Source organism: Salvelinus alpinus, chromosome 5, assembly GCF_045679555.1.
Source record: "Salvelinus alpinus chromosome 5, SLU_Salpinus.1, whole genome shotgun sequence".
NCBI classification, from domain to species: domain Eukaryota; kingdom Metazoa; phylum Chordata; class Actinopteri; order Salmoniformes; family Salmonidae; genus Salvelinus; species Salvelinus alpinus.
In genome coordinates, this window is record NC_092090.1 from 49,627,829 (window position 1) to 49,652,816 (window position 24,988).

The 24,988-nt window shown below is 42.3% G+C and overlaps 1 protein-coding gene across 1 annotated transcript in view; it reads right to left on the reverse strand.

Moving 5' to 3' along the window:
* Window positions 1-24,988, reverse strand: part of LOC139576292 (protein kinase C-binding protein NELL1-like) — a 528,592-nt gene that overhangs the window by 106,874 nt on the left and 396,730 nt on the right. Inside the window, exon 14 of the mRNA XM_071402224.1 lies at window positions 19,398-19,520. Within this exon, the coding sequence (XP_071258325.1) occupies window positions 19,398-19,520 (123 nt within the window). The remainder of the gene's footprint in view (window positions 1-19,397; window positions 19,521-24,988) is intronic.

Consider the following 24,988-nt stretch of genomic DNA (forward strand, 5'->3'; position numbering starts at 1 on the left):
CCATTGAGCTATAAAAGAACAGTGTTGCCTTCGCCATGACGTCTAAAAATGCCATAATGAGCTCACGCTAACTTCCTGTTGGCAAAGGCACATGGCATTGGAATTTTTCCTGTTCTCATATTCTGAGATCTCCCAGTACCTCAATAATTAGCCCCACAAGGTGCTAAAATTCAGTGTCAAAGAGACACACTCTCTCTTACGACGGAAGTCCTTAATGAAATCTCACTTGATTTTCAGGTATAACTTTGTGTCGCACAGGTGATGCATATCCCAGTGTGTGGTAGTCACCTACCCACTTGGACAGCTCACGTCCTCTCACTGGTGGCAAAAAGATGATTGCACCGCAGCGCCGTAGGATAATTTTATGCAGCCAACTGACTTCCCTTCAACCTTGCAATTGGAGTACATTACTGAAATGATTAAGCTACCAATTAGTAATCATGTATGATCACAGGTTAATCATTTTTGCCCATTTTTGCCAATTTACAAAACAATTAATTCAATGGTGCAGCTTGTTTGAACATGACTCTAAAGACTGATCCTGTGTATCATAATGATCAATCACTGTTTTCAAACTGTTATTGTTTATCCATTACTCTTTCATTGATGATTCATAGGTGGTTAAGTGTTTATCAATTACTTTGCTTGTATAGCGTATTGCTTGATTATTGATTATTCATCAGCACTTCAATATTTTAACCATTTCGAAACAGCTTGACCATTCCACCAATAGTGCAAGACATTTAAACATGTTTACTGGACAATGTATCAAACTGAAGAACTCATGCCATGTTGATCTATTCTTGAAGCATACTGTGACATTTCTTCTTCTTCTTTCCTATGCCATTAAAATGGTTATAATGGGTATTTTGATGTAACATCAAATGTGTAGATTTTACCCATGGTGTGTTTGGTAACTACAGGCTATGCATTACATCGTAGAGACTGTTAAACTGTTTTATACAGAAGTAACATTCTGTGAACACTTATAAGGAAATCTCAGATTTATCTCACTGAACTTAAAGCAACAAAAACATGCAATAATTTTTTTAGATATATTTTTGTTTATACTTAAAGAGGTCCTAAAATTCTAACTAAAATAACTAAATGATCCATAGTATGACCATCTTACACTGAACAAAAATATAAAACCCCAAATAAAAAGTGTTGGTCCCATGTTTCATGAGTTGAAATAAAAGATCCCAGAAATGTTCCATACGCACAAAATGCTTATTTCTCTAAAATTGTTTGCACACATTTGTTCACATCCCTGTTAGTGAGAATGTATCCTTTGCCAAGATAATCTATCCACCTGACAGGTGTGGCATACCAAGAAGCTGATTAAACAGCATGATCATTACACAGGTGCACCTTGTGCTGGGGACAACAAAAGGCCACTCTAAAATGTGAAGTTTTGTCATACAACACAATGCCACAGATGTCTCAAGTTGAGGGAGTGTGCAATTGACATGCTGACTGCAGGATTGTCCACCAGAGCTGTTTCCAGATAATTTAATGTTAATTTCTCTACCATAAGCCACCTCCAATGTAATTTTAGATAATTTGGCAGTCCGTCCAACCGGCCTCACAACCGCAGACCACGTCTAACCACACCTGCCCAGGACCTCCACATCAGGCTTCTTCACCTGTGGGGTCGTCTGAGACCAGCCACCAGGACAGCTGATGAAATTGAGGAATATTGCTGTCTGTACTAAAGCCCTATTGTGGGGAAATCTAATTCTGATTGGCTGTGACATTTGGGACCCAGTCAGCATCAGAGGGGAGCTTCTTGTGTGTTTGTGTGCTTGCGTGCACGTGTGTGTGTACTCTGTACGTGTGTGTGTGTGTGTGTGTGTGTGTGTGTGTGTGTGTGTCTGGATCTTGAGGTTTACACAGAACTCTATATATTGGGTGATTAATTATTTAATTAATTAGGTTGGTGCTATGGAATTGTTTTATACTGAACAAAAATAGAAACGCAACATGCAACAATTTAAGATGTTACTGAGTTACAGCCATATAAGGAAATAAATCAATTGAAATAAATAAATTAAACCCTAATCTATGGATTTAACATGACTGGGCAGGGGCAAAGCCATGGGTGGGCCTGGGAGGGCTTAAGCACACACACACAAGAAGCTCCCCTCTGATGCTGACTGGGTCCCAAATGTCACCGTATTCCCTATATAGTGCACTATTGTTGACCAAAGCCCGATGGGCCCTGGTCCAAAGTAGTGCACTATATAGGGAATACGGTGCCATCTGGGACACAACTGCCGTTCTGTGAGGAGTAGGATCTGAGATGATGACTGAAGACACATTATTTTTTACTCTACCGCAGCTAAATCCAATAGCAGGACAAGGCAAAAAATAATTGCTTTGATAATTAGTACCACATGCAGAAACAAGTTTTTTTACATTTTCCAATTAATCATACATGCTTTTTCCTCCTATAACCTTTAAATGTTGAGAAAATACCACCATGGCCTCCAGCGCGGATCTGAACAGCACAACGTACAGTGTATTCCTACCGTCCTGCCAAATTTGTAAAAATAAATATTGCAGGGAAACAAGAACAGCATCATCTCCAATTCCGACACTCCTCCTCCCTCCCTCCTCCTCCTCCCTCACTCCATTTCCCCCAATGCAGCGAACATCATTACCCTCAGTATCAAACCACTGCGGCACGCGGTTAGACTATTCGAACACAGCCGCACGTTATTAGCTCAGAATGATGAGAAAAGAGCAGGCATCTCCCATTGTTCTCTAAGCCAGTGTTTAGGCCCCGCTGAAATCCTCTCTTTTTAAAAACCTCTTTTGTGTACAACAAACCGGTCCTAGAGAAAGAGAAAAGAATACCATTAACAAGATTAGGGAGCTCATTTTGCAGCCGACAAAAGGATTTACAATGCGCCTCTGTTCATTAAGCAGGAAGCGGGTGACAATACTGATCTATAATCTTTAGCTGGGGTCTGATTGAACTTCAGTGGCCCGCCTATTGTTGTGTGCTGGGGTTTCACGCAATGGCACATTCGCTGCTCCTCTGAGATTAACATGACGACAGAGAGAAGGAAGAAGAGAGAAAGAAAGGGTGATAGGAGTTCAACATTTACATTACATTTGAGAAAACACTGTTTTCCAGAGACATACATTAATGAGTGCATACATTTCTTTGACTTTTTCACCATGGGAATCAAACCCACAACCCTCACATTGCAAGTGCCATGCTCTATCAACTGAGCCACATGGGACAAGTTCAAGCTTCTCATTTCCATGCAAGCTTCATGTGAACCAGCAATCATCTCTGTGACAGTGGGTATGAGAGGGAGGGCCAATTTGTGTGTGTATTTGCGTGTTTGTGTGTGTGCATGCATATGTAAACAACCTCTGCATAAACTGTCTTTTATCTTTTTCTGTCACAGACACACAAAAGCCTTGCCCATAGCCATGCTTATGGCAATGCATTGGTTTAGTTCATACACTTGCTATAGTCTCTACAGTCTCCCTATTCTGTCAATCCGCTGGCTGAAAAAATCAATTGTGCTGGTAGAGTCACTAGGGAAACCAACAATACAATTCATAATTACTCTCCAGTAATACGGATCTGAGGTGCAATGTAATCACCATGCAGTGTCTGGGAGCAGAACAGGGCCAATGAAGTCAGACAGATTTATTCTGCAGAGCACATCTGCCTTATTTAGAGAGAGAAAGAGACTGCACGCTTAGCTCCCCTGAGATCTTAGCGGCAAAGGTCCAAGAAGAGCCTGCTGAAGGAGGAAATAAGCCCAGCCCACTCTACTGTGGAGCTACATTACACCTCACCGGCAGACAGGCAGGCAGCTCTGTGCTTTCTGGGGAAATCTAATAGGTTGGCCTCTGCGGGCAATGCCTACGGTACTCAGCCGTGCACAAATCAAGCCTTTACCAGAGAATGGTGGTTTTCTAATGATGCGACAGAGTGGGTTGACAAGATATGGGAAGGGGCAGCCTCGTGTACTTATGGTGAAATACGAATGTAAATCGATATCGTGGCCCTGGTCTCTGCCTTATCTTGTGAACCAAAGCAACAGGAAAGAAGAGTATACTGTATTCAACAATACTCACTGAGAATAGCTGGAGAAAAGGCTGCAGTTGTAAGAGCTGCAGATAAGTATAAGAATGAGATGGAGCTGAGTGCTTTTTACCCACTCAGTTCATGGACCACATAAATCTCCTTCTGTACAGAGCTATCCTGGTCGGATCATAGACATTATAGATGAAAAGGAGAGACCAATGATGTCATATAGTGCAACATTTTTATTTGAATGAGATACAGTATTCATGCACATTATAGGTAAATGTAATATTGCACAATAGAACATTTCATGGAATCATGGATAGATAATGGCACCTCTGGCTTCCATAATATGTCCACGTCTCCTATATGACATTCATTGCTATTCAAGATCGTTGTCCTCATAGAAATAGCTTCTCAACAGTGCGCACCACTAGGCAAAATACGTGCTTTGTTTGAAACGAAACACAGGTAGGCTGCAGTTTGTTAACATAATCAACTCAAACATTTGCCCACGAAAAAACACTGTACATAATTCAAGAAGATCTAAATACATATTCCCATGAACTGGTTGGCATGTAGTGGGTTAAGTTGGTACATGCCCAGAATGTTATATGGTTTGAGAAAAAGAAGGGGGGGACAGGGACAGGATGGGGCGGTTTGATCCGGTTGCGCAGCCTCTGCCTTCAGAAATAGTCTTCCATTGTCCTCAAAGAGTTGATGAATATTCTCTCTTTAGTTAACCACTTTACCTCCTCTATTCATACACCTCTATCGTTAGACACAGGGAAGGTGGCGTCACAGCACGAGGCTTAGCGAGCTACAGTACTACCAGCTTACCTCTTTGTTAGCGTTAGCAAAGATGCTATGTTAGCTACATTACTATCAGTATAACTCTTTTGCATTAGCAGTACCAGGGGCAGCAGGTAGCCTAGCAGATAAGAGCATCAGGCCAGTAACCGAAAGGTTGCTGGTTTGAATCCCAGCGCTGGAAAGATGGGAATAAATCTGCCGTTCTGCCCTTGAGCAAGCAGTTAACCCCCAATAACTGCTCCCTGGGTGCCAATGACATTATATGTGGAATACACATCTCAGTTGAATGCATTCAGTTGTGCAACTGACTAGGTACACCCTTTCCCTAATTACATGGTTACCTCTTCTATATTAGCTGGGACATTATGCTAGCCACATTCCTACCAGCTTACATCTTCTGTCCCTCACTGGTCTCAAACCAGGGAACCTCTGAACACATTGACATGTCACCATGAAGAAATGTTACCAGTTACGCCACAAAAGCTGTGGGTCTTGCAGAACAAGGGAAACAACTACTGTACTTCTCGGTCTCAGAGCGGGATATGTCTCAGATTGAACGCTACTAACACTCCGACAACCATTTCACATTGGCTACACAATGACAGACAATATTAGCAGGGACAGACTCCGGACCTAGCCCAGATCTGTGGCTCATTTCTTTATTTCTAAGAGCACAGTGATGATGTATGATTAGACTGAGGTGAGACGCTCCTGGTCAATTGGCCAACAATCATTAATGAATTCCCGGAGCGGACTGTGAAAATGGGGAATAATTCCTACAACTCTGTCTCCATGGAATACTAATTGGCTGGGGAATTAATTGAGATGTAGCAATAGCTTTAATCTCATTATATGCAATACGGGGCCATTTGAAGCATATTTAACGTGATTTATGGTAAATACAAACATAGATATGATCAGAGTGTGTGGTTGGAACGCTCTTTCTCTGAGCTGGTAGGATGTGCATTTCATATTCAAGTAATTGTTTTCTGCGTTTTTTTCTCTGTGCAACAAACAGTCGGATCATTTGCATATTACTCATGACTTTCAGAGTGAAAAATGTGGAGGTGGCATTGAAGTTGTTCGATGGCACTTTTTTCCCTCTTTTTTGTCAGTGGCTGCTGTGTGCCTGGTGTTGGAGACAATCCAGCATAGAAATTGTCTGGAAGGCACTTTGCAAATTGCATTGATCTCTCCCTAGACCTGCCTTCCACCTGCTTCCCATCCTAATACCTCTCTATTACAGAGGGACACGGGGAGGTGGTGGTGAGACGACAGGTGTGATACACACACACACACACGCGCACAAACACACACGCGCGTGCACAAACACACCTGTCTCACTCCCAAATAAAGAGAATTCCCACTATTCTGCACTCTAATTACACACTTATTAGGTCTACACGGGGGACAGACAGCAAGACAGTACTGGAGCAAAAGGGGAAGAGAAGAGACGATTGTGTTTCTTTTCCTGGGAAACAGAACAAGATTAATAGAGCGAGATTAGGAGAGGAGAGTTAAGAAAAAGGGAAAATGATGAGAAGAGGAGAGGTGTTTTCCTTGCCTGAGACTCATGGTCACCACTTTATAAAAACACCCATACAGTGAATTTGGAAAGTATTCAGACCCCTTCCCTTTTTCAACATTTTGTTACGCCTTATCCTAAAATGTATTAAATATTTTTTTCTTATCAATCTACACACAATACCCCATAATGACGAAGCACAATGACGAAGCAAAAAAAAAGTTTTTTTAGATAAGTATTCAGACCCTTTGCTATGAGGTTTGAGATGTTTCTACAACTTGTTTGGAGTCCACCTGTGGTAAATTCAATTGATTGGACATGATTTGGAAAGGGACACACCTGGCGCGGCCTGCCCAATGCATCACCGGGGGCACACTGCCTGCTCTCCAGAACATCTATAGCACCCGGTGTCATAGGAAGCCACCCAAACCATGGCTTGTACACCCCGCTATCATCCAAAAGGAGAGGTTAGTGCTGGTGCATCAAAGCTGGGACCGAGAGAGACTGAAAAACAGCTTCTATCTCAAGTCCATTAGACTGTTAAATAGCCATCACTAGCCGGCCTCCTCCCAGTAATCTATCCTGAAATTAGTCACTGTCACTAGCCGCTTACCACCCGGTTACTCAATCCTGCACCTTAGAGGCTGCTGTCCTTATTCTATCCTACATATTCTTCAGATATAGTAAATATTCTATCCACATACTGTCCATAATGTCTATACATCCCATCAAATACACTTCCGGTCAAAAATTTTAGAACACCTACTCATTCAAGGGTTTTTCTATTTAAAAAAAAACTATTTTCTACAATGTAGAATAATAGTGAAGACATCAAAACTATGAAATAACACATATGGAATAATGTAGTAACCAAAAAAGTGTTAAACAAATCAAAATATATTTTAGATTTGTAACGTCCGTTGTTTGAAGGAGACCAAGGTGCAGCGTGGTAAGTGTTCATGATTCTTTAATTACTCAGAACACCAAACAAAAACAACAAAAAGAATAACGAATGACACGTTCTGCAGGCTTCACAGAGCTAACAAAAAACAAGATTCCACAACATAGGTGGGAAAAAAATAAATAATAATTTGGCAGTCCGTCCAACCGGCCTCACAACCGCAGACCACGTCTAACCACACCTGCCCAGGACCTCCACATCAGGCTTCTTCACCTGTGGGGTCGTCTGAGACCAGCCACCAGGACAGCTGATGAAATTGAGGAATATTGCTGTCTGTACTAAAGCCCTATTGTGGGGAAATCTAATTCTGATTGGCTGTGACATTTGGGACCCAGTCAGCATCAGAGGGGAGCTTCTTGTGTGTTTGTGTGCTTGCGTGCACGTGTGTGTGTACTCTGTACGTGTGTGTGTGTGTGTGTGTGTGTGTGTGTGTGTCTGGATCTTGAGGTTTACACAGAACTCTATATATTGGGTGATTAATTATTTAATTAATTAGGTTGGTGCTATGGAATTGTTTTATACTGAACAAAAATAGAAACGCAACATGCAACAATTTAAGATGTTACTGAGTTACAGCCATATAAGGAAATAAATCAATTGAAATAAATAAATTAAACCCTAATCTATGGATTTAACATGACTGGGCAGGGGCAAAGCCATGGGTGGGCCTGGGAGGGCTTAAGCACACACACACAAGAAGCTCCCCTCTGATGCTGACTGGGTCCCAAATGTCACCGTATTCCCTATATAGTGCACTATTGTTGACCAAAGCCCGATGGGCCCTGGTCCAAAGTAGTGCACTATATAGGGAATACGGTGCCATCTGGGACACAACTGCCGTTCTGTGAGGAGTAGGATCTGAGATGATGACTGAAGACACATTATTTTTTACTCTACCGCAGCTAAATCCAATAGCAGGACAAGGCAAAAAATAATTGCTTTGATAATTAGTACCACATGCAGAAACAAGTTTTTTTACATTTTCCAATTAATCATACATGCTTTTTCCTCCTATAACCTTTAAATGTTGAGAAAATACCACCATGGCCTCCAGCGCGGATCTGAACAGCACAACGTACAGTGTATTCCTACCGTCCTGCCAAATTTGTAAAAATAAATATTGCAGGGAAACAAGAACAGCATCATCTCCAATTCCGACACTCCTCCTCCCTCCCTCCTCCTCCTCCCTCACTCCATTTCCCCCAATGCAGCGAACATCATTACCCTCAGTATCAAACCACTGCGGCACGCGGTTAGACTATTCGAACACAGCCGCACGTTATTAGCTCAGAATGATGAGAAAAGAGCAGGCATCTCCCATTGTTCTCTAAGCCAGTGTTTAGGCCCCGCTGAAATCCTCTCTTTTTAAAAACCTCTTTTGTGTACAACAAACCGGTCCTAGAGAAAGAGAAAAGAATACCATTAACAAGATTAGGGAGCTCATTTTGCAGCCGACAAAAGGATTTACAATGCGCCTCTGTTCATTAAGCAGGAAGCGGGTGACAATACTGATCTATAATCTTTAGCTGGGGTCTGATTGAACTTCAGTGGCCCGCCTATTGTTGTGTGCTGGGGTTTCACGCAATGGCACATTCGCTGCTCCTCTGAGATTAACATGACGACAGAGAGAAGGAAGAAGAGAGAAAGAAAGGGTGATAGGAGTTCAACATTTACATTACATTTGAGAAAACACTGTTTTCCAGAGACATACATTAATGAGTGCATACATTTCTTTGACTTTTTCACCATGGGAATCAAACCCACAACCCTCACATTGCAAGTGCCATGCTCTATCAACTGAGCCACATGGGACAAGTTCAAGCTTCTCATTTCCATGCAAGCTTCATGTGAACCAGCAATCATCTCTGTGACAGTGGGTATGAGAGGGAGGGCCAATTTGTGTGTGTATTTGCGTGTTTGTGTGTGTGCATGCATATGTAAACAACCTCTGCATAAACTGTCTTTTATCTTTTTCTGTCACAGACACACAAAAGCCTTGCCCATAGCCATGCTTATGGCAATGCATTGGTTTAGTTCATACACTTGCTATAGTCTCTACAGTCTCCCTATTCTGTCAATCCGCTGGCTGAAAAAATCAATTGTGCTGGTAGAGTCACTAGGGAAACCAACAATACAATTCATAATTACTCTCCAGTAATACGGATCTGAGGTGCAATGTAATCACCATGCAGTGTCTGGGAGCAGAACAGGGCCAATGAAGTCAGACAGATTTATTCTGCAGAGCACATCTGCCTTATTTAGAGAGAGAAAGAGACTGCACGCTTAGCTCCCCTGAGATCTTAGCGGCAAAGGTCCAAGAAGAGCCTGCTGAAGGAGGAAATAAGCCCAGCCCACTCTACTGTGGAGCTACATTACACCTCACCGGCAGACAGGCAGGCAGCTCTGTGCTTTCTGGGGAAATGCATATTACTCATGACTTTCAGAGTGAAAAATGTGGAGGTGGCATTGAAGTTGTTCGATGGCACTTTTTTCCCTCTTTTTTGTCAGTGGCTGCTGTGTGCCTGGTGTTGGAGACAATCCAGCATAGAAATTGTCTGGAAGGCACTTTGCAAATTGCATTGATCTCTCCCTAGACCTGCCTTCCACCTGCTTCCCATCCTAATACCTCTCTATTACAGAGGGACACGGGGAGGTGGTGGTGAGACGACAGGTGTGATACACACACACACACACGCGCACAAACACACACGCGCGTGCACAAACACACCTGTCTCACTCCCAAATAAAGAGAATTCCCACTATTCTGCACTCTAATTACACACTTATTAGGTCTACACGGGGGACAGACAGCAAGACAGTACTGGAGCAAAAGGGGAAGAGAAGAGACGATTGTGTTTCTTTTCCTGGGAAACAGAACAAGATTAATAGAGCGAGATTAGGAGAGGAGAGTTAAGAAAAAGGGAAAATGATGAGAAGAGGAGAGGTGTTTTCCTTGCCTGAGACTCATGGTCACCACTTTATAAAAACACCCATACAGTGAATTTGGAAAGTATTCAGACCCCTTCCCTTTTTCAACATTTTGTTACGCCTTATCCTAAAATGTATTAAATATTTTTTTCTTATCAATCTACACACAATACCCCATAATGACGAAGCACAATGACGAAGCAAAAAAAAAGTTTTTTTAGATAAGTATTCAGACCCTTTGCTATGAGGTTTGAGATGTTTCTACAACTTGTTTGGAGTCCACCTGTGGTAAATTCAATTGATTGGACATGATTTGGAAAGGGACACACCTGGCGCGGCCTGCCCAATGCATCACCGGGGGCACACTGCCTGCTCTCCAGAACATCTATAGCACCCGGTGTCATAGGAAGCCACCCAAACCATGGCTTGTACACCCCGCTATCATCCAAAAGGAGAGGTTAGTGCTGGTGCATCAAAGCTGGGACCGAGAGAGACTGAAAAACAGCTTCTATCTCAAGTCCATTAGACTGTTAAATAGCCATCACTAGCCGGCCTCCTCCCAGTAATCTATCCTGAAATTAGTCACTGTCACTAGCCGCTTACCACCCGGTTACTCAATCCTGCACCTTAGAGGCTGCTGTCCTTATTCTATCCTACATATTCTTCAGATATAGTAAATATTCTATCCACATACTGTCCATAATGTCTATACATCCCATCAAATACACTTCCGGTCAAAATTTTTAGAACACCTACTCATTCAAGGGTTTTTCTATTTAAAAAAAAACTATTTTCTACAATGTAGAATAATAGTGAAGACATCAAAACTATGAAATAACACATATGGAATAATGTAGTAACCAAAAAAGTGTTAAACAAATCAAAATATATTTTAGATTTGTAACGTCCGTTGTTTGAAGGAGACCAAGGTGCAGCGTGGTAAGTGTTCATGATTCTTTAATTACTCAGAACACCAAACAAAAACAACAAAAAGAATAACGAATGACACGTTCTGCAGGCTTCACAGAGCTAACAAAAAACAAGATTCCACAACATAGGTGGGAAAAAAAATAATAATAATTTGGCAGTCCGTCCAACCGGCCTCACAACCGCAGACCACGTCTAACCACACCTGCCCAGGACCTCCACATCAGGCTTCTTCACCTGTGGGGTCGTCTGAGACCAGCCACCAGGACAGCTGATGAAATTGAGGAATATTGCTGTCTGTACTAAAGCCCTATTGTGGGGAAATCTAATTCTGATTGGCTGTGACATTTGGGACCCAGTCAGCATCAGAGGGGAGCTTCTTGTGTGTTTGTGTGCTTGCGTGCACGTGTGTGTGTACTCTGTACGTGTGTGTGTGTGTGTGTGTGTGTGTGTGTGTGTCTGGATCTTGAGGTTTACACAGAACTCTATATATTGGGTGATTAATTATTTAATTAATTAGGTTGGTGCTATGGAATTGTTTTATACTGAACAAAAATAGAAACGCAACATGCAACAATTTAAGATGTTACTGAGTTACAGCCATATAAGGAAATAAATCAATTGAAATAAATAAATTAAACCCTAATCTATGGATTTAACATGACTGGGCAGGGGCAAAGCCATGGGTGGGCCTGGGAGGGCTTAAGCACACACACACAAGAAGCTCCCCTCTGATGCTGACTGGGTCCCAAATGTCACCGTATTCCCTATATAGTGCACTATTGTTGACCAAAGCCCGATGGGCCCTGGTCCAAAGTAGTGCACTATATAGGGAATACGGTGCCATCTGGGACACAACTGCCGTTCTGTGAGGAGTAGGATCTGAGATGATGACTGAAGACACATTATTTTTTACTCTACCGCAGCTAAATCCAATAGCAGGACAAGGCAAAAAATAATTGCTTTGATAATTAGTACCACATGCAGAAACAAGTTTTTTTACATTTTCCAATTAATCATACATGCTTTTTCCTCCTATAACCTTTAAATGTTGAGAAAATACCACCATGGCCTCCAGCGCGGATCTGAACAGCACAACGTACAGTGTATTCCTACCGTCCTGCCAAATTTGTAAAAATAAATATTGCAGGGAAACAAGAACAGCATCATCTCCAATTCCGACACTCCTCCTCCCTCCCTCCTCCTCCTCCCTCACTCCATTTCCCCCAATGCAGCGAACATCATTACCCTCAGTATCAAACCACTGCGGCACGCGGTTAGACTATTCGAACACAGCCGCACGTTATTAGCTCAGAATGATGAGAAAAGAGCAGGCATCTCCCATTGTTCTCTAAGCCAGTGTTTAGGCCCCGCTGAAATCCTCTCTTTTTAAAAACCTCTTTTGTGTACAACAAACCGGTCCTAGAGAAAGAGAAAAGAATACCATTAACAAGATTAGGGAGCTCATTTTGCAGCCGACAAAAGGATTTACAATGCGCCTCTGTTCATTAAGCAGGAAGCGGGTGACAATACTGATCTATAATCTTTAGCTGGGGTCTGATTGAACTTCAGTGGCCCGCCTATTGTTGTGTGCTGGGGTTTCACGCAATGGCACATTCGCTGCTCCTCTGAGATTAACATGACGACAGAGAGAAGGAAGAAGAGAGAAAGAAAGGGTGATAGGAGTTCAACATTTACATTACATTTGAGAAAACACTGTTTTCCAGAGACATACATTAATGAGTGCATACATTTCTTTGACTTTTTCACCATGGGAATCAAACCCACAACCCTCACATTGCAAGTGCCATGCTCTATCAACTGAGCCACATGGGACAAGTTCAAGCTTCTCATTTCCATGCAAGCTTCATGTGAACCAGCAATCATCTCTGTGACAGTGGGTATGAGAGGGAGGGCCAATTTGTGTGTGTATTTGCGTGTTTGTGTGTGTGCATGCATATGTAAACAACCTCTGCATAAACTGTCTTTTATCTTTTTCTGTCACAGACACACAAAAGCCTTGCCCATAGCCATGCTTATGGCAATGCATTGGTTTAGTTCATACACTTGCTATAGTCTCTACAGTCTCCCTATTCTGTCAATCCGCTGGCTGAAAAAATAAATTGTGCTGGTAGAGTCACTAGGGAAACCAACAATACAATTCATAATTACTCTCCAGTAATACGGATCTGAGGTGCAATGTAATCACCATGCAGTGTCTGGGAGCAGAACAGGGCCAATGAAGTCAGACAGATTTATTCTGCAGAGCACATCTGCCTTATTTAGAGAGAGAAAGAGACTGCACGCTTAGCTCCCCTGAGATCTTAGCGGCAAAGGTCCAAGAAGAGCCTGCTGAAGGAGGAAATAAGCCCAGCCCACTCTACTGTGGAGCTACATTACACCTCACCGGCAGACAGGCAGGCAGCTCTGTGCTTTCTGGGGAAATGCATATTACTCATGACTTTCAGAGTGAAAAATGTGGAGGTGGCATTGAAGTTGTTCGATGGCACTTTTTTCCCTCTTTTTTGTCAGTGGCTGCTGTGTGCCTGGTGTTGGAGACAATCCAGCATAGAAATTGTCTGGAAGGCACTTTGCAAATTGCATTGATCTCTCCCTAGACCTGCCTTCCACCTGCTTCCCATCCTAATACCTCTCTATTACAGAGGGACACGGGGAGGTGGTGGTGAGACGACAGGTGTGATACACACACACACACACGCGCACAAACACACACGCGCGTGCACAAACACACCTGTCTCACTCCCAAATAAAGAGAATTCCCACTATTCTGCACTCTAATTACACACTTATTAGGTCTACACGGGGGACAGACAGCAAGACAGTACTGGAGCAAAAGGGGAAGAGAAGAGACGATTGTGTTTCTTTTCCTGGGAAACAGAACAAGATTAATAGAGCGAGATTAGGAGAGGAGAGTTAAGAAAAAGGGAAAATGATGAGAAGAGGAGAGGTGTTTTCCTTGCCGGAGACTCATGGTCACCACTTTATAAAAACACCCATACAGTGAATTTGGAAAGTATTCAGACCCCTTCCCTTTTTCAACATTTTGTTACGCCTTATCCTAAAATGTATTAAATATTTTTTTCTTATCAATCTACACACAATACCCCATAATGACGAAGCACAATGACGAAGCAAAAAAAAAGTTTTTTTAGATAAGTATTCAGACCCTTTGCTATGAGGTTTGAGATGTTTCTACAACTTGTTTGGAGTCCACCTGTGGTAAATTCAATTGATTGGACATGATTTGGAAAGGGACACACCTGGCGCGGCCTGCCCAATGCATCACCGGGGGCACACTGCCTGCTCTCCAGAACATCTATAGCACCCGGTGTCATAGGAAGCCACCCAAACCATGGCTTGTACACCCCGCTATCATCCAAAAGGAGAGGTTAGTGCTGGTGCATCAAAGCTGGGACCGAGAGAGACTGAAAAACAGCTTCTATCTCAAGTCCATTAGACTGTTAAATAGCCATCACTAGCCGGCCTCCTCCCAGTAATCTATCCTGAAATTAGTCACTGTCACTAGCCGCTTACCACCCGGTTACTCAATCCTGCACCTTAGAGGCTGCTGTCCTTATTCTATCCTACATATTCTTCAGATATAGTAAATATTCTATCCACATACTGTCCATAATGTCTATACATCCCATCAAATACACTTCCGGTCAAAATTTTTAGAACACCTACTCATTCAAGGGTTTTTCTATTTAAAAAAAAACTATTTTCTACAATGTAGAATAATAGTGAAGACATCAAAACTATGAAATAACACATATGGAATAATGTAGTAACCAAAAAAGTGTTAAACAAATCAAAATATATTTTAGATTTGTAACGTCCGTTGTTTGAAGGAGACCAAGGTGCAGCGTGGTAAGTGTTCATGATTCTTTAATTACTCAGAACACCAAACAAAAACAACAAAAAGAATAACGAATGACACGTTCTGCAGGCTTCACAGAGCTAACAAAAAACAAGATTCCACAACATAGGTGGGAAAAAAAAGGCTACCTAAGTATGATTCCCAATCAGAGACAACTATAGACAGCTGCCTCTGATTGGGAACCACACTCGGCCAAACACAAAGAAATACCAAACATAGAATGCCCACCCCACATCACACCCTGACCTAACTAAATAGAGAAATAAAACGTCTCTCTAAGGTCAGGGCGTGACAAGATTTTAGATTCTTCAACCTTTTGCCTTGATGACAGCTTTGCACACTCTCTCAACCAGCTTCATGAGGTAGTCACCTGGAATTCATTTCAATTAACAGGTGTGCCTTCTTAAAAGTTCATTTGTGGAATTTCTTTCCTTCTTAATGCGTTTGAAAGTTTGTTGTGAGAAGGTAAGGGGGGTATACAGAAGATAGCCCTATTTGGTAAAAGACCAAGTCCATCTTATGGCAAGAACAGCTCTAATAAACAAAGAGAAACGGCAGTCCATCATTACTTTAACACATGAAGGTCAGTCAATATGGAACATTTCAAGAACTTTGAAAGTTTCTTCAAGTGCAGTCGCAAAAGCCATCAAGCACTATGATGAAACTGGCTCTCATGAGGACCGCCACAGGAATGGAAGACCCAGAGTTACCTCTGCTGTAGAGGATAAGTTCAATAGAGTTACCAGCCTCAGAAATTGCAGCCCAAATAAATGATTCAGATTTCAAATAAATGAAACATCTCAACTTCAACTGTTCAGAGGAGACTGTGTGAATCAAGCCTGGTCGAATTGCTGCAAAGACACCACTACAAAAGGACACCAAAAAGAAGAAAAGACTTGCTTGGGCCAAAAAACACAAGCAATGGACATTAGACCAGTGGAAATTTGTCCTTTGGTCTGGAGTCCAAAATTTGAGATTTTTGGATCCAAACACTGTGTCTTTGTGAGATGCGGTGTCGGTGAACGGATGATCTCCGCATGTGTATTTCCCACCGTAAACAATGGAGGAGGAGTTGTTATGGTGTGGGGGTGCTTTTCTGGTGACACTGTCTGTGGTTTATTTAGAATTCAAGGCACACTTAACGAGCATGGCTACCACAACATTCTGCAGAGATATGCCATCCCATCTGGTTTGGGCTTAGTGGGACTATCATTTGTTTTTCAACCGGACAATGATCCAACACACCTCCAGGCTGTGCAAGTGCTAATTTCTCAAGAAGGAGAGTGATGGAGTGCTGCATCAAATTACCTGGCCTCCAAAATCCCACGACCTCAACCAAATTGAGAAGGTTTGTGATAAGTTGGTGTCACGGCCGTTAAAGGAAGAGGACCAAGGTGCAGCGTGGTAAGCGTACATTTTCTCTTTATTTGGAAAAAAGACGCCGAACAAAACAACAAACACTACAAAAACAAACCATGAAGCTAAAGGATATGTGCCCTAAACAAAAGCAAACTTCCCACAAAGACATGTGGAAAAAAGGGATACCTAAGTATGGTTCTCAATCAGAGACAACGATAGACAGCTGCCTCTGATTGAGAACCACACCCGGCCAAACACAAAGAAACAGAAAACATAGAAATAAATAAACTAGAATGCCCACCCTAGTCACACCCTGGCCTAACCAAAATAGAGAATAAAAGCCTTTCTATGGCCAGGGCGTGACAGTTGGACCGCAGAGTGAAGGAAAAGCAGCAAACAAGTCCTCAGCACAGGTGGGAACTCCTTCAAGACTGTTGGAAAAGCATTCCAGGTAAAGCTGGTTGAGAGAATGCCAAGAATGTGCAAAGCTGTCATCAAGGCAAAGGGTGGCTGTTGGAAGAATCTCAAATATAAAATATATTTTGATTTGTTTAACACTTTATTGGTTAATACATGATTCCATATGTGTTATTTCATAGTTTTGATGTCTTACCCATTATTCTACAATGTAGAAAATAGTACAAATAAAGAAAAACCCTAGAATAAGTAGGTGTTCTGAAACCTTTGACTTTTGTATATACAGTTGAAGTCGGAAGTTTACATACACTTATGTTGGAGTCATTAAAACTCATTTTTCAACCCCTCCACAAATTTATAGTTAACAAACTATAGTTTTGTCAAGTCGGTTAGGACATCTACTTTGTGGATGACACAAGTCATTTTTCCAACAATTCTTTACAGACAGATTATTTCACTTATAATTCACTGTATCACAATTCCAGTGGGTCCGAAGTTTACATACACTAAATAGACTGTGCCTATTAAACAGCTTGGGAAATTCCAGAAAATGTCATGGCTTTAGACGCTTCTGATATGCTAATTGACATCATTTGAGTCAAATGGAGGTGTACCTGTGGATGTATTTCAAGGCCTACCTTCAAACTCATGACCTCTTTGCTTGACATCATGGTAAAATCAAAAGAAATCAGCCAAGACATCAGAAAAAAAATTATAGACCTCCACAAGTCTGGTTCATCATTGTGAGCAATTTCCAAACGTCTGAAGGTACCACGTTCATCTGTACAAACAATAGTACGCAAGTATAAACACCATGGTACCATGCAGCCGTCATACTGCTCAGGAAGGAGACGCATTCTGTCTCTTAGGGATGAACATACTTTGGTGCAAAAAAAGTGCAAATCAATCCCAGAACAACAGCAAAGGACCTTGTGAAGATGCTGGAGGAAATGGGTAGAAAAGTATCTATATCCATAGTAAACCAAGTCCTATATCGACATAACCTGAAAGGCCGCTCAGCAATAAAGAAGCCACTCCCCCAAAACCACCATAAATAAGCCAGATTACGGTTTGCAACTGCACATGGGGACAAAGATCGTACTTTTGGAGAAAAGTCCTTTGGTCTGATGAAACAAAAATAGAACTGTTTGGCCATAATGACCATTGTTATGTTTGGAGGAAAAAGGGGGAGGCTTGCAAGCTGAAAAACACCATCACAACCATGAAGCACGGGGGTGGCAGCATCATGTTGTGTTGGTGCTTTGCTGCTGGAGGGACTGGTGCACTTCACAAAATAGATGGCATCATGAGGTAGGACAATTATGTGGATATATTGAAGCAACATCTCAAGACATCAGTCAGGAAGTTAAAGCATGGTCGCAAATAATGACCCCAAGCATACTTCCAAAGTTGTGGAAAAATGGCAACAAGGACAACAAAGTCAAGGTATTGGAGTGGCCATCACAAAGCCCTGACCTCAATCCTATAGGACATTTATGGGCAGAACTGAAAAAGTGTGTGCGAGCAAGGAGGCCTACAAGCCTGACTCAGTTCCTCTGTCAGGAGGAATGGGCCAAAACTCACCCAATGTATTGTGGGAAGCTTGTGGAAGGCTACCCAAAACGTTTGACCCAAGTTAAACAATTTTAAAGCAATGCTACCAAATACTAATTGGGTGTATGTAAACTTCTAACCCACTGGGAATGTGATGAAAGAAATAAAAGCTGAAATAAATCATTCTCTCTACTATTATTCTTAAAATAAAGTGGTGATCCTAACTGACTTAAGACACCAGTATCTCTTCTTGCACATGATCATCTGATGATTTATCACTCCAGTGTTAATCTGCTAAATTGTAATTATTCGATTTATTGCCTACCTCATGCCTTTTGCACACATTGTATATAGATTCTCTTTTTTTTTTTTTTCTACCATGTTATTGACTTGTTTATTGTTTACTCCATGTGTAACTCTGTGTTGTCTGTTCACACTGCTATGCTTTATCTTGACCAGGTCGCAGTTGCAAATGAGAACTTGTTCTCAACTAGCCTACCTGGTTAAATAAAGGTGAAAGAAAAAAAGAAAAAAAAAAGACAGGGAATTTTTAAAACTGAGTTTAAATGTATTTGGCTAAGGTGTATGTAAACTTCCGACTTCAACTGTATGTATATAAAACAAAAGCTAGACAACCAGGGTGCATTGAAATTCCAAAAGCAATGGATAGAGGAAAATCTGTTGCACATTTTGATGGTCAGGAAATATAATACAGTTTAAGTGTGGCCCTCCGGACCTCGGTTGAAGACTGAATCTGGCTAGCTGGGCAAAATGAGCTTGACACGCCTGGTGTAGAGGGTTAGGGATCGCAAGGAAGGGGGGACCTTTCCTCTGCAGATGAGGAGAGAAGAGTAAAAATTGATGGGGTTGTGGATGTCTAGAGTATGGGGTAGGGGTCTCGATGGAGCTCAGGATGGTAGAGAGAGGGGGTAGAGAGGCATGGAGGGTGAGGCCTTACCTGTGCAGATGGAGCCGTTCCCCACGTAGCCAGGCTTACAGGAGCACAGGTGGCCTCTGATGGTGTTGGTGCATATGGCATTGTCATCACAGGAGCTCTGCCCACTGGCACACTCGTCATGTTCTGAGGGAGAGATGCAGCACGGTCAGACTGTGTGGTAGTGTCTGTCTGTCTGTCTGTCTGTCTGCAAGCGTATAGACTACTCAGCAGTGTGAGAGTGTGTTTGTATCATGAATGCATGTTTGTGTTTTTTAATATTTTTGTTCATGTCTGTGTTTGTATGTCGCACGTGCATCCCTCCTGTAGGGTGATTGCCAGTTGTTTTCATTCAACAGTGTACTGTCAACTATCTCCCTCCCAGATCTGAGCTGCTTACTGAGGGGCTGGTCTGAGCATTTAGCCTCAGGGAATAGGGAGTGGGTTTGCACCACAGGCAGTGTATGATCAAACACCATCTCTAGCCGCTCATCACTGCAAAAAAACATCTCATTTACTCGCCTACTTCTGGGAATCCATGACAGGTTGTGTAACACAAACACAGCCAAAAGTTATCTTGAATACAGTTAACGATACAAACTTCGCCACACACTTGATCTTACACTGCGTAAAAACCAACTGTGGTAAACTGTATGCGTTCCGGTGGAAGTTCATTAATTTCAATGGGAAGCAATCCATACTGCTGCTTCCAATCTGCTGGACTACGCTCCGGTAAGTACAGTGTGTACTTCAATAAAATGTTTCAACTTGTATGTTGCTTTGCCTTGTGGTCTTTGAAACATAAGTGGATTAACCACCGAAGATGTTGCAAATGTGTAGTTTTCAACTACAGTATGTGTTTACGGGATAGCAACAAGAGAACTTTTGAAAGCTCAATACATTTACTTGAAAAATACAAGATCAAAGGTTATGATGTTTAGAATTCTATGCAATTATGTTTTATATGTATTCCATGCCATTGCTATTGCTGATTGTATTCATAATAAAGTTGTGGGCTGTAGCCTGTTGTTATTAGTAGGTCTATTGTATTTTTTACAATTGATTATCGCTATCATTATTATAGTAATGGAGGCTAGCTACTCCCATAGCTGTGGGAAGTAGTGTGGCTGGTTGGGTTCTGCGATTTTGTTTATTTTTTATTGATGAAATAGTGCACTACACAAGAAATAGTGCACTACACAAGAAATAGTGCACTACACAAGAAATCAGGTGTGTAGTGCTGGGGGAGCGCTAAGGAGCACGAAAAACCATTGAATGACAAAACAAATAAATATGTAGGCTACAGCAGCCTAGGAGGTAGGTAAATGGTGGTTTCTTCCTCGTCTTATTCTGGCGAAGGAGGAAGAACTGTAGCCTACATGTGTGCACTGTATAGGCCCATTTGAGTCTTGACTACGTCAGAAAGTCAAAAAAAAATCAAAAAATTCACCTCTGCCTTGATGTTCATAAAACTCCACTGACCTGCTCTTCCGCAGTGGAACCCAGAATGATATGTGACCACTTGGTTACAGCGACACGGTTCTGCCAAGGACACCCAAACCAGAGTGGCCACCGTAAAGCCCAAGAACCTGACCATCTCTGGAAGTTGCTGTATCCCTGCTTGAGATCTTTAGCCAGTATTGGCTACTGGTTGAGATGCAGGGCCCGTTAGGGCCGTAACATAACAAAAAATAACTTGTAGACTGCAGTCTTTTATGTCCAAGAATACAAATGTAAAATAAAAACATATTGGGGGGGCCAAATAAAATCATCCACAGGCCAAATTCGGCCTGTGATCCGCAAGTTGGAGAACCATGCAGTAGACAGTCTCAGAGTAGTTGCCTCAAGTGTCTCCTGATCAGAAATGCTGGTACTTGGCCGGCTTCTGTCAATCTAGGATCTAATATTTTCTATAAAGAATCGTAAAAACCTTTTGCAGAGATCAGGGGATGCAAGCATGTCACTGTTAGGGATGGCACCAGCAACACACTCAATTGTCTTAAACATAATTTTCCAGTTGAGGGATTTCTCAGAGATCAGGGTAGAGAAGTGTTTCGCTCTTGCATCTTTTACTGAAACATTGTAATTTCTCATCAGATCCTTTATTATCTCATAGAATACTTAAAGTTTGCTGGCCTTCCATTTACATTCAGCTAAATGGCACTGTCACACCCTGATCTGTTTCACCTGTCCTTGTGATTGTCTTCACCCACTCCAGGTGTCGCTTATTTCCCCCAATGTATTTATCCCTGTGTTTCCTGGCTCTCTGTGCAAGTTCGTCTTGCATGTTTGTCAAGTCAACCAGTGTGTTTTTCCCGTACTCCTTTTTCTCTTCTCTTTGCTAGTCCTCCCGGGTTTTGACCCTTGCCTGTTTTCTGGACTCCATTCCCACCTGCCTGCCCTTCGGTATCTACTGGACTCTGAACTGGTTTTGACCTTTTGCCTGTACATGAACATTAGTTATGTTCATTTTATAAAGCACGAGTGTGGTCATTAAACCAGGGTGAGACTATGCCAGACAATTTATTCTTGATTTTAACTGGTGCCACTGAGTCTAAAGTAGCCTGACATACAGTATGTCATTGAAACTTTTCACCAAATCATAGGTGTAAAGACAGAGAACAGGATTAATGGTAGAGGACAAAAAAGCATTCAAGAATTTTCTACCAGTTGTGGAGTTAATGATGCAAGAGCGAGTTGGGACTGGCACATTTTTAGGAGGAGGAGGAGAAAGCATTCTAAAAACAATACTGAGATGGTTAGAGACACACACATCAATAGTTTTTCCAAGTTTCAATATTCAGACCATGGGACAGCACAATATAAAAAGTATGGCCTTTGTGTAGGCCCTGTGGCATGTAGCACAAAGTTAAAGGATTCTAACATGATAAGAACATTTTCAACTAGTGCATTGTTTGGGCAACACACATGAATGTTTAGGTCGCTAAGAATATTAACCCTATCAGAGAATTCTGGAATGAACAAAATATTAGGTTTAGGAGGGTGGTACACTAACATATACAAGATGGGCTGTTTCTTGTTCAAGCTAAAGATAGCCTCTCAAATGAGGAAGATTCACCACATGACACAGGGCTACATATAAACTTGTCTCTATGAATGACGGCTACCCCACCACCACAGCCAGACAGTCTGGATTTCTGTAGATAAAAGGCTGGAAGGGTAGTTTCAAAAGTTAAAGATGGTGCCGACAGAGAGGGCTGCCTGGCTTCTTGATCTTAGGAAACTTTGCAGTATTTTTTTTGAATGTATTATTTCTTACATTGTTAGGACAGAATTTTTGGGGTGTTATTACACATAGCCGGGAAGAACTATTGGATATCAGAGCGACGTGAACTCACCAGCACTACCATCATTATGACCAGGATTACGCGCCCCCAGGGCCATTCCAGAAGCCAACCCAAAACAATGCTGGCGTAGGAGAGGTATTCGGAGTGGTCTTCTAGTCCGATTTAGGAGGCGCGCACACCACCCACCGCTTCCGAGTATATTACTTGCTAATGTTCAGTCTCTGGATAATAAAGTCGACAAGCTCAGGGTGAGGGCATCTTTCCAGAGAGACATCAGGGATTGTAACATTCACGGAAACATGGCTCCCGGGATATACTGTCTGAATCGGTCCAGCCAGTGGGATTCTCTGTTCATCGCTCAGACAGGAATAAATATCTCTCCGGGAAGAAGTGCGGGGGTGTCTGTTTCATGAGTAACGACTCATCGTGTAATTGTGATAACATACAGGAATTCAAGTCCTTTGGTTCACCTGATCTAGAATACCACACAATCAAATGCCAACCGTATTATCTCACAAGAGAATTTTCTTCGGTTATAGTCGGGGCCTTGTATATCGCCCCTCAAGCTGATACTACGACAGCCCTCAAAGAAATCCAATGGACTTTATGCAAACTGGAAACCACATATCCTCAGGCTACATTTCTTGTACCTGGGGATTTTAACAAAGCAAATTCTATCAACATATCGACTGTAGAACTCATGCTGCCGAAACACTCGACCACTGTTACTTCAACTTCCGGGATGCCTACAAGGCCCTACCCTGCCCTCCCTTCGGCAAATGTGACCATGACTCCATTTTGCTCCTCCCTTCCTATAGGCAGAAACTCAAACAGGAAGTACCCGTGAGAATGACTATCCAACGCTGGTCTGACCAATCGGAATCTACATGTACTCTTCAAAATTGTTTTGATCACGCGGACTGGGATATGTTCCGAGTGGCTTCCGAGAATAACATTGACGAATACACTGATTCAGTGACTGAGTTTATCAGGAAGTGTATAGGAGATGTTGTACCCACTGTGACAAATAAAACCTACCCTAACCAGGGGTTTCGGAGTGGCACAGCGGTCTAAGGCACTGCATGTCAGTGCATGAGGCCTCATTACAGTCCCTGGTTCGATTCCAAGCTGTATCACATCCGGCTATGACTGGGAGTCCCATAGGGCAGCGCACAATTGGCCCAGCTTTGTCCGGGGTAGGCCGTCATTGTAAATAAGAATTTGTTCTTAACTGACTTGCCTAGTTAAATGAAGGTTAAATACTAATACATTTAAAAGACGTGCATAGATGGCAGCATTCGGGCAAACTGAAAGTGCAAACCACAGCATTTAACCATGGCAAGGTGACTGGGAATATGGCAGAATATAGACAGTGTAGTTATTGCCCCACAAGGCAGGCAAAACGTCAGTATAGAGACAAAGTGGAGTCGCAATTCAACAGCTCAGACACAAAATGTGGCAGGGTCTACAGACAATCACGGACTACAAAAGGAAAACCAGCCACGTCGTGGACACCAACGTCTTGCTTCCGGACAAGCTAAACACCTTTTTTGCCCGCTTTGAAGATAACACAGTGCTCATGTGGCCCGCTACCAAGGTCAGGGCCCTCCTTCTCCGTGGCCAATGTGAGTAAGACAAGCGTGTTAGCCCTCGCAAGGCTGCCGGTCCAGACGGCATCCCTAGCCGCGTCCTCAGAGCATGTGCAGACCAGCTGGCTGGTGTGTTAACGGACATGTTCAATCTCTCCCTATCCCAGTCTGCTGTCCACACATGTTTCAAGATGGCCACCATTGTTCCTGTACTCAAGAAAGCAAAGGTAACTCACCTAAATGACTAGTCCAGGATCATATCACTTTATTTTTTACAAGCATTTTGCTACACCCGCACTAAACACGTGTTTGTGACCAATATAATGTGATTTGATATGATTTAGAGGACTAAAATCTAATCCTCTGGTTTAAGAAAAATTTCACTTAGCATTAAAAAACTTCTTAGCGCTATGGGTCAGAATGATTTTTTTTTAAAATAACGTGCCCAACGTAAACGGACATTTTCTCTGGCCCAGATCGTAGAATATGCATATAATTTACAGATTAGGATAGAAAACACTCCAACGTTTCCAAAACTGTCAAAATATTGTCTGTGTGAATAAGAATACTTATTCTGCAAACAAAAATCTGAGAAAATGTAACCCGGACGTGATATATATATATTTTTTTTAATCTGTGTTCCCTGGCCCGTCTAACCTCCATTTAAAGGGGTATCAACCAGATTCCTTCTCCAATGGCTTCCTCAGGCTGTGACCAG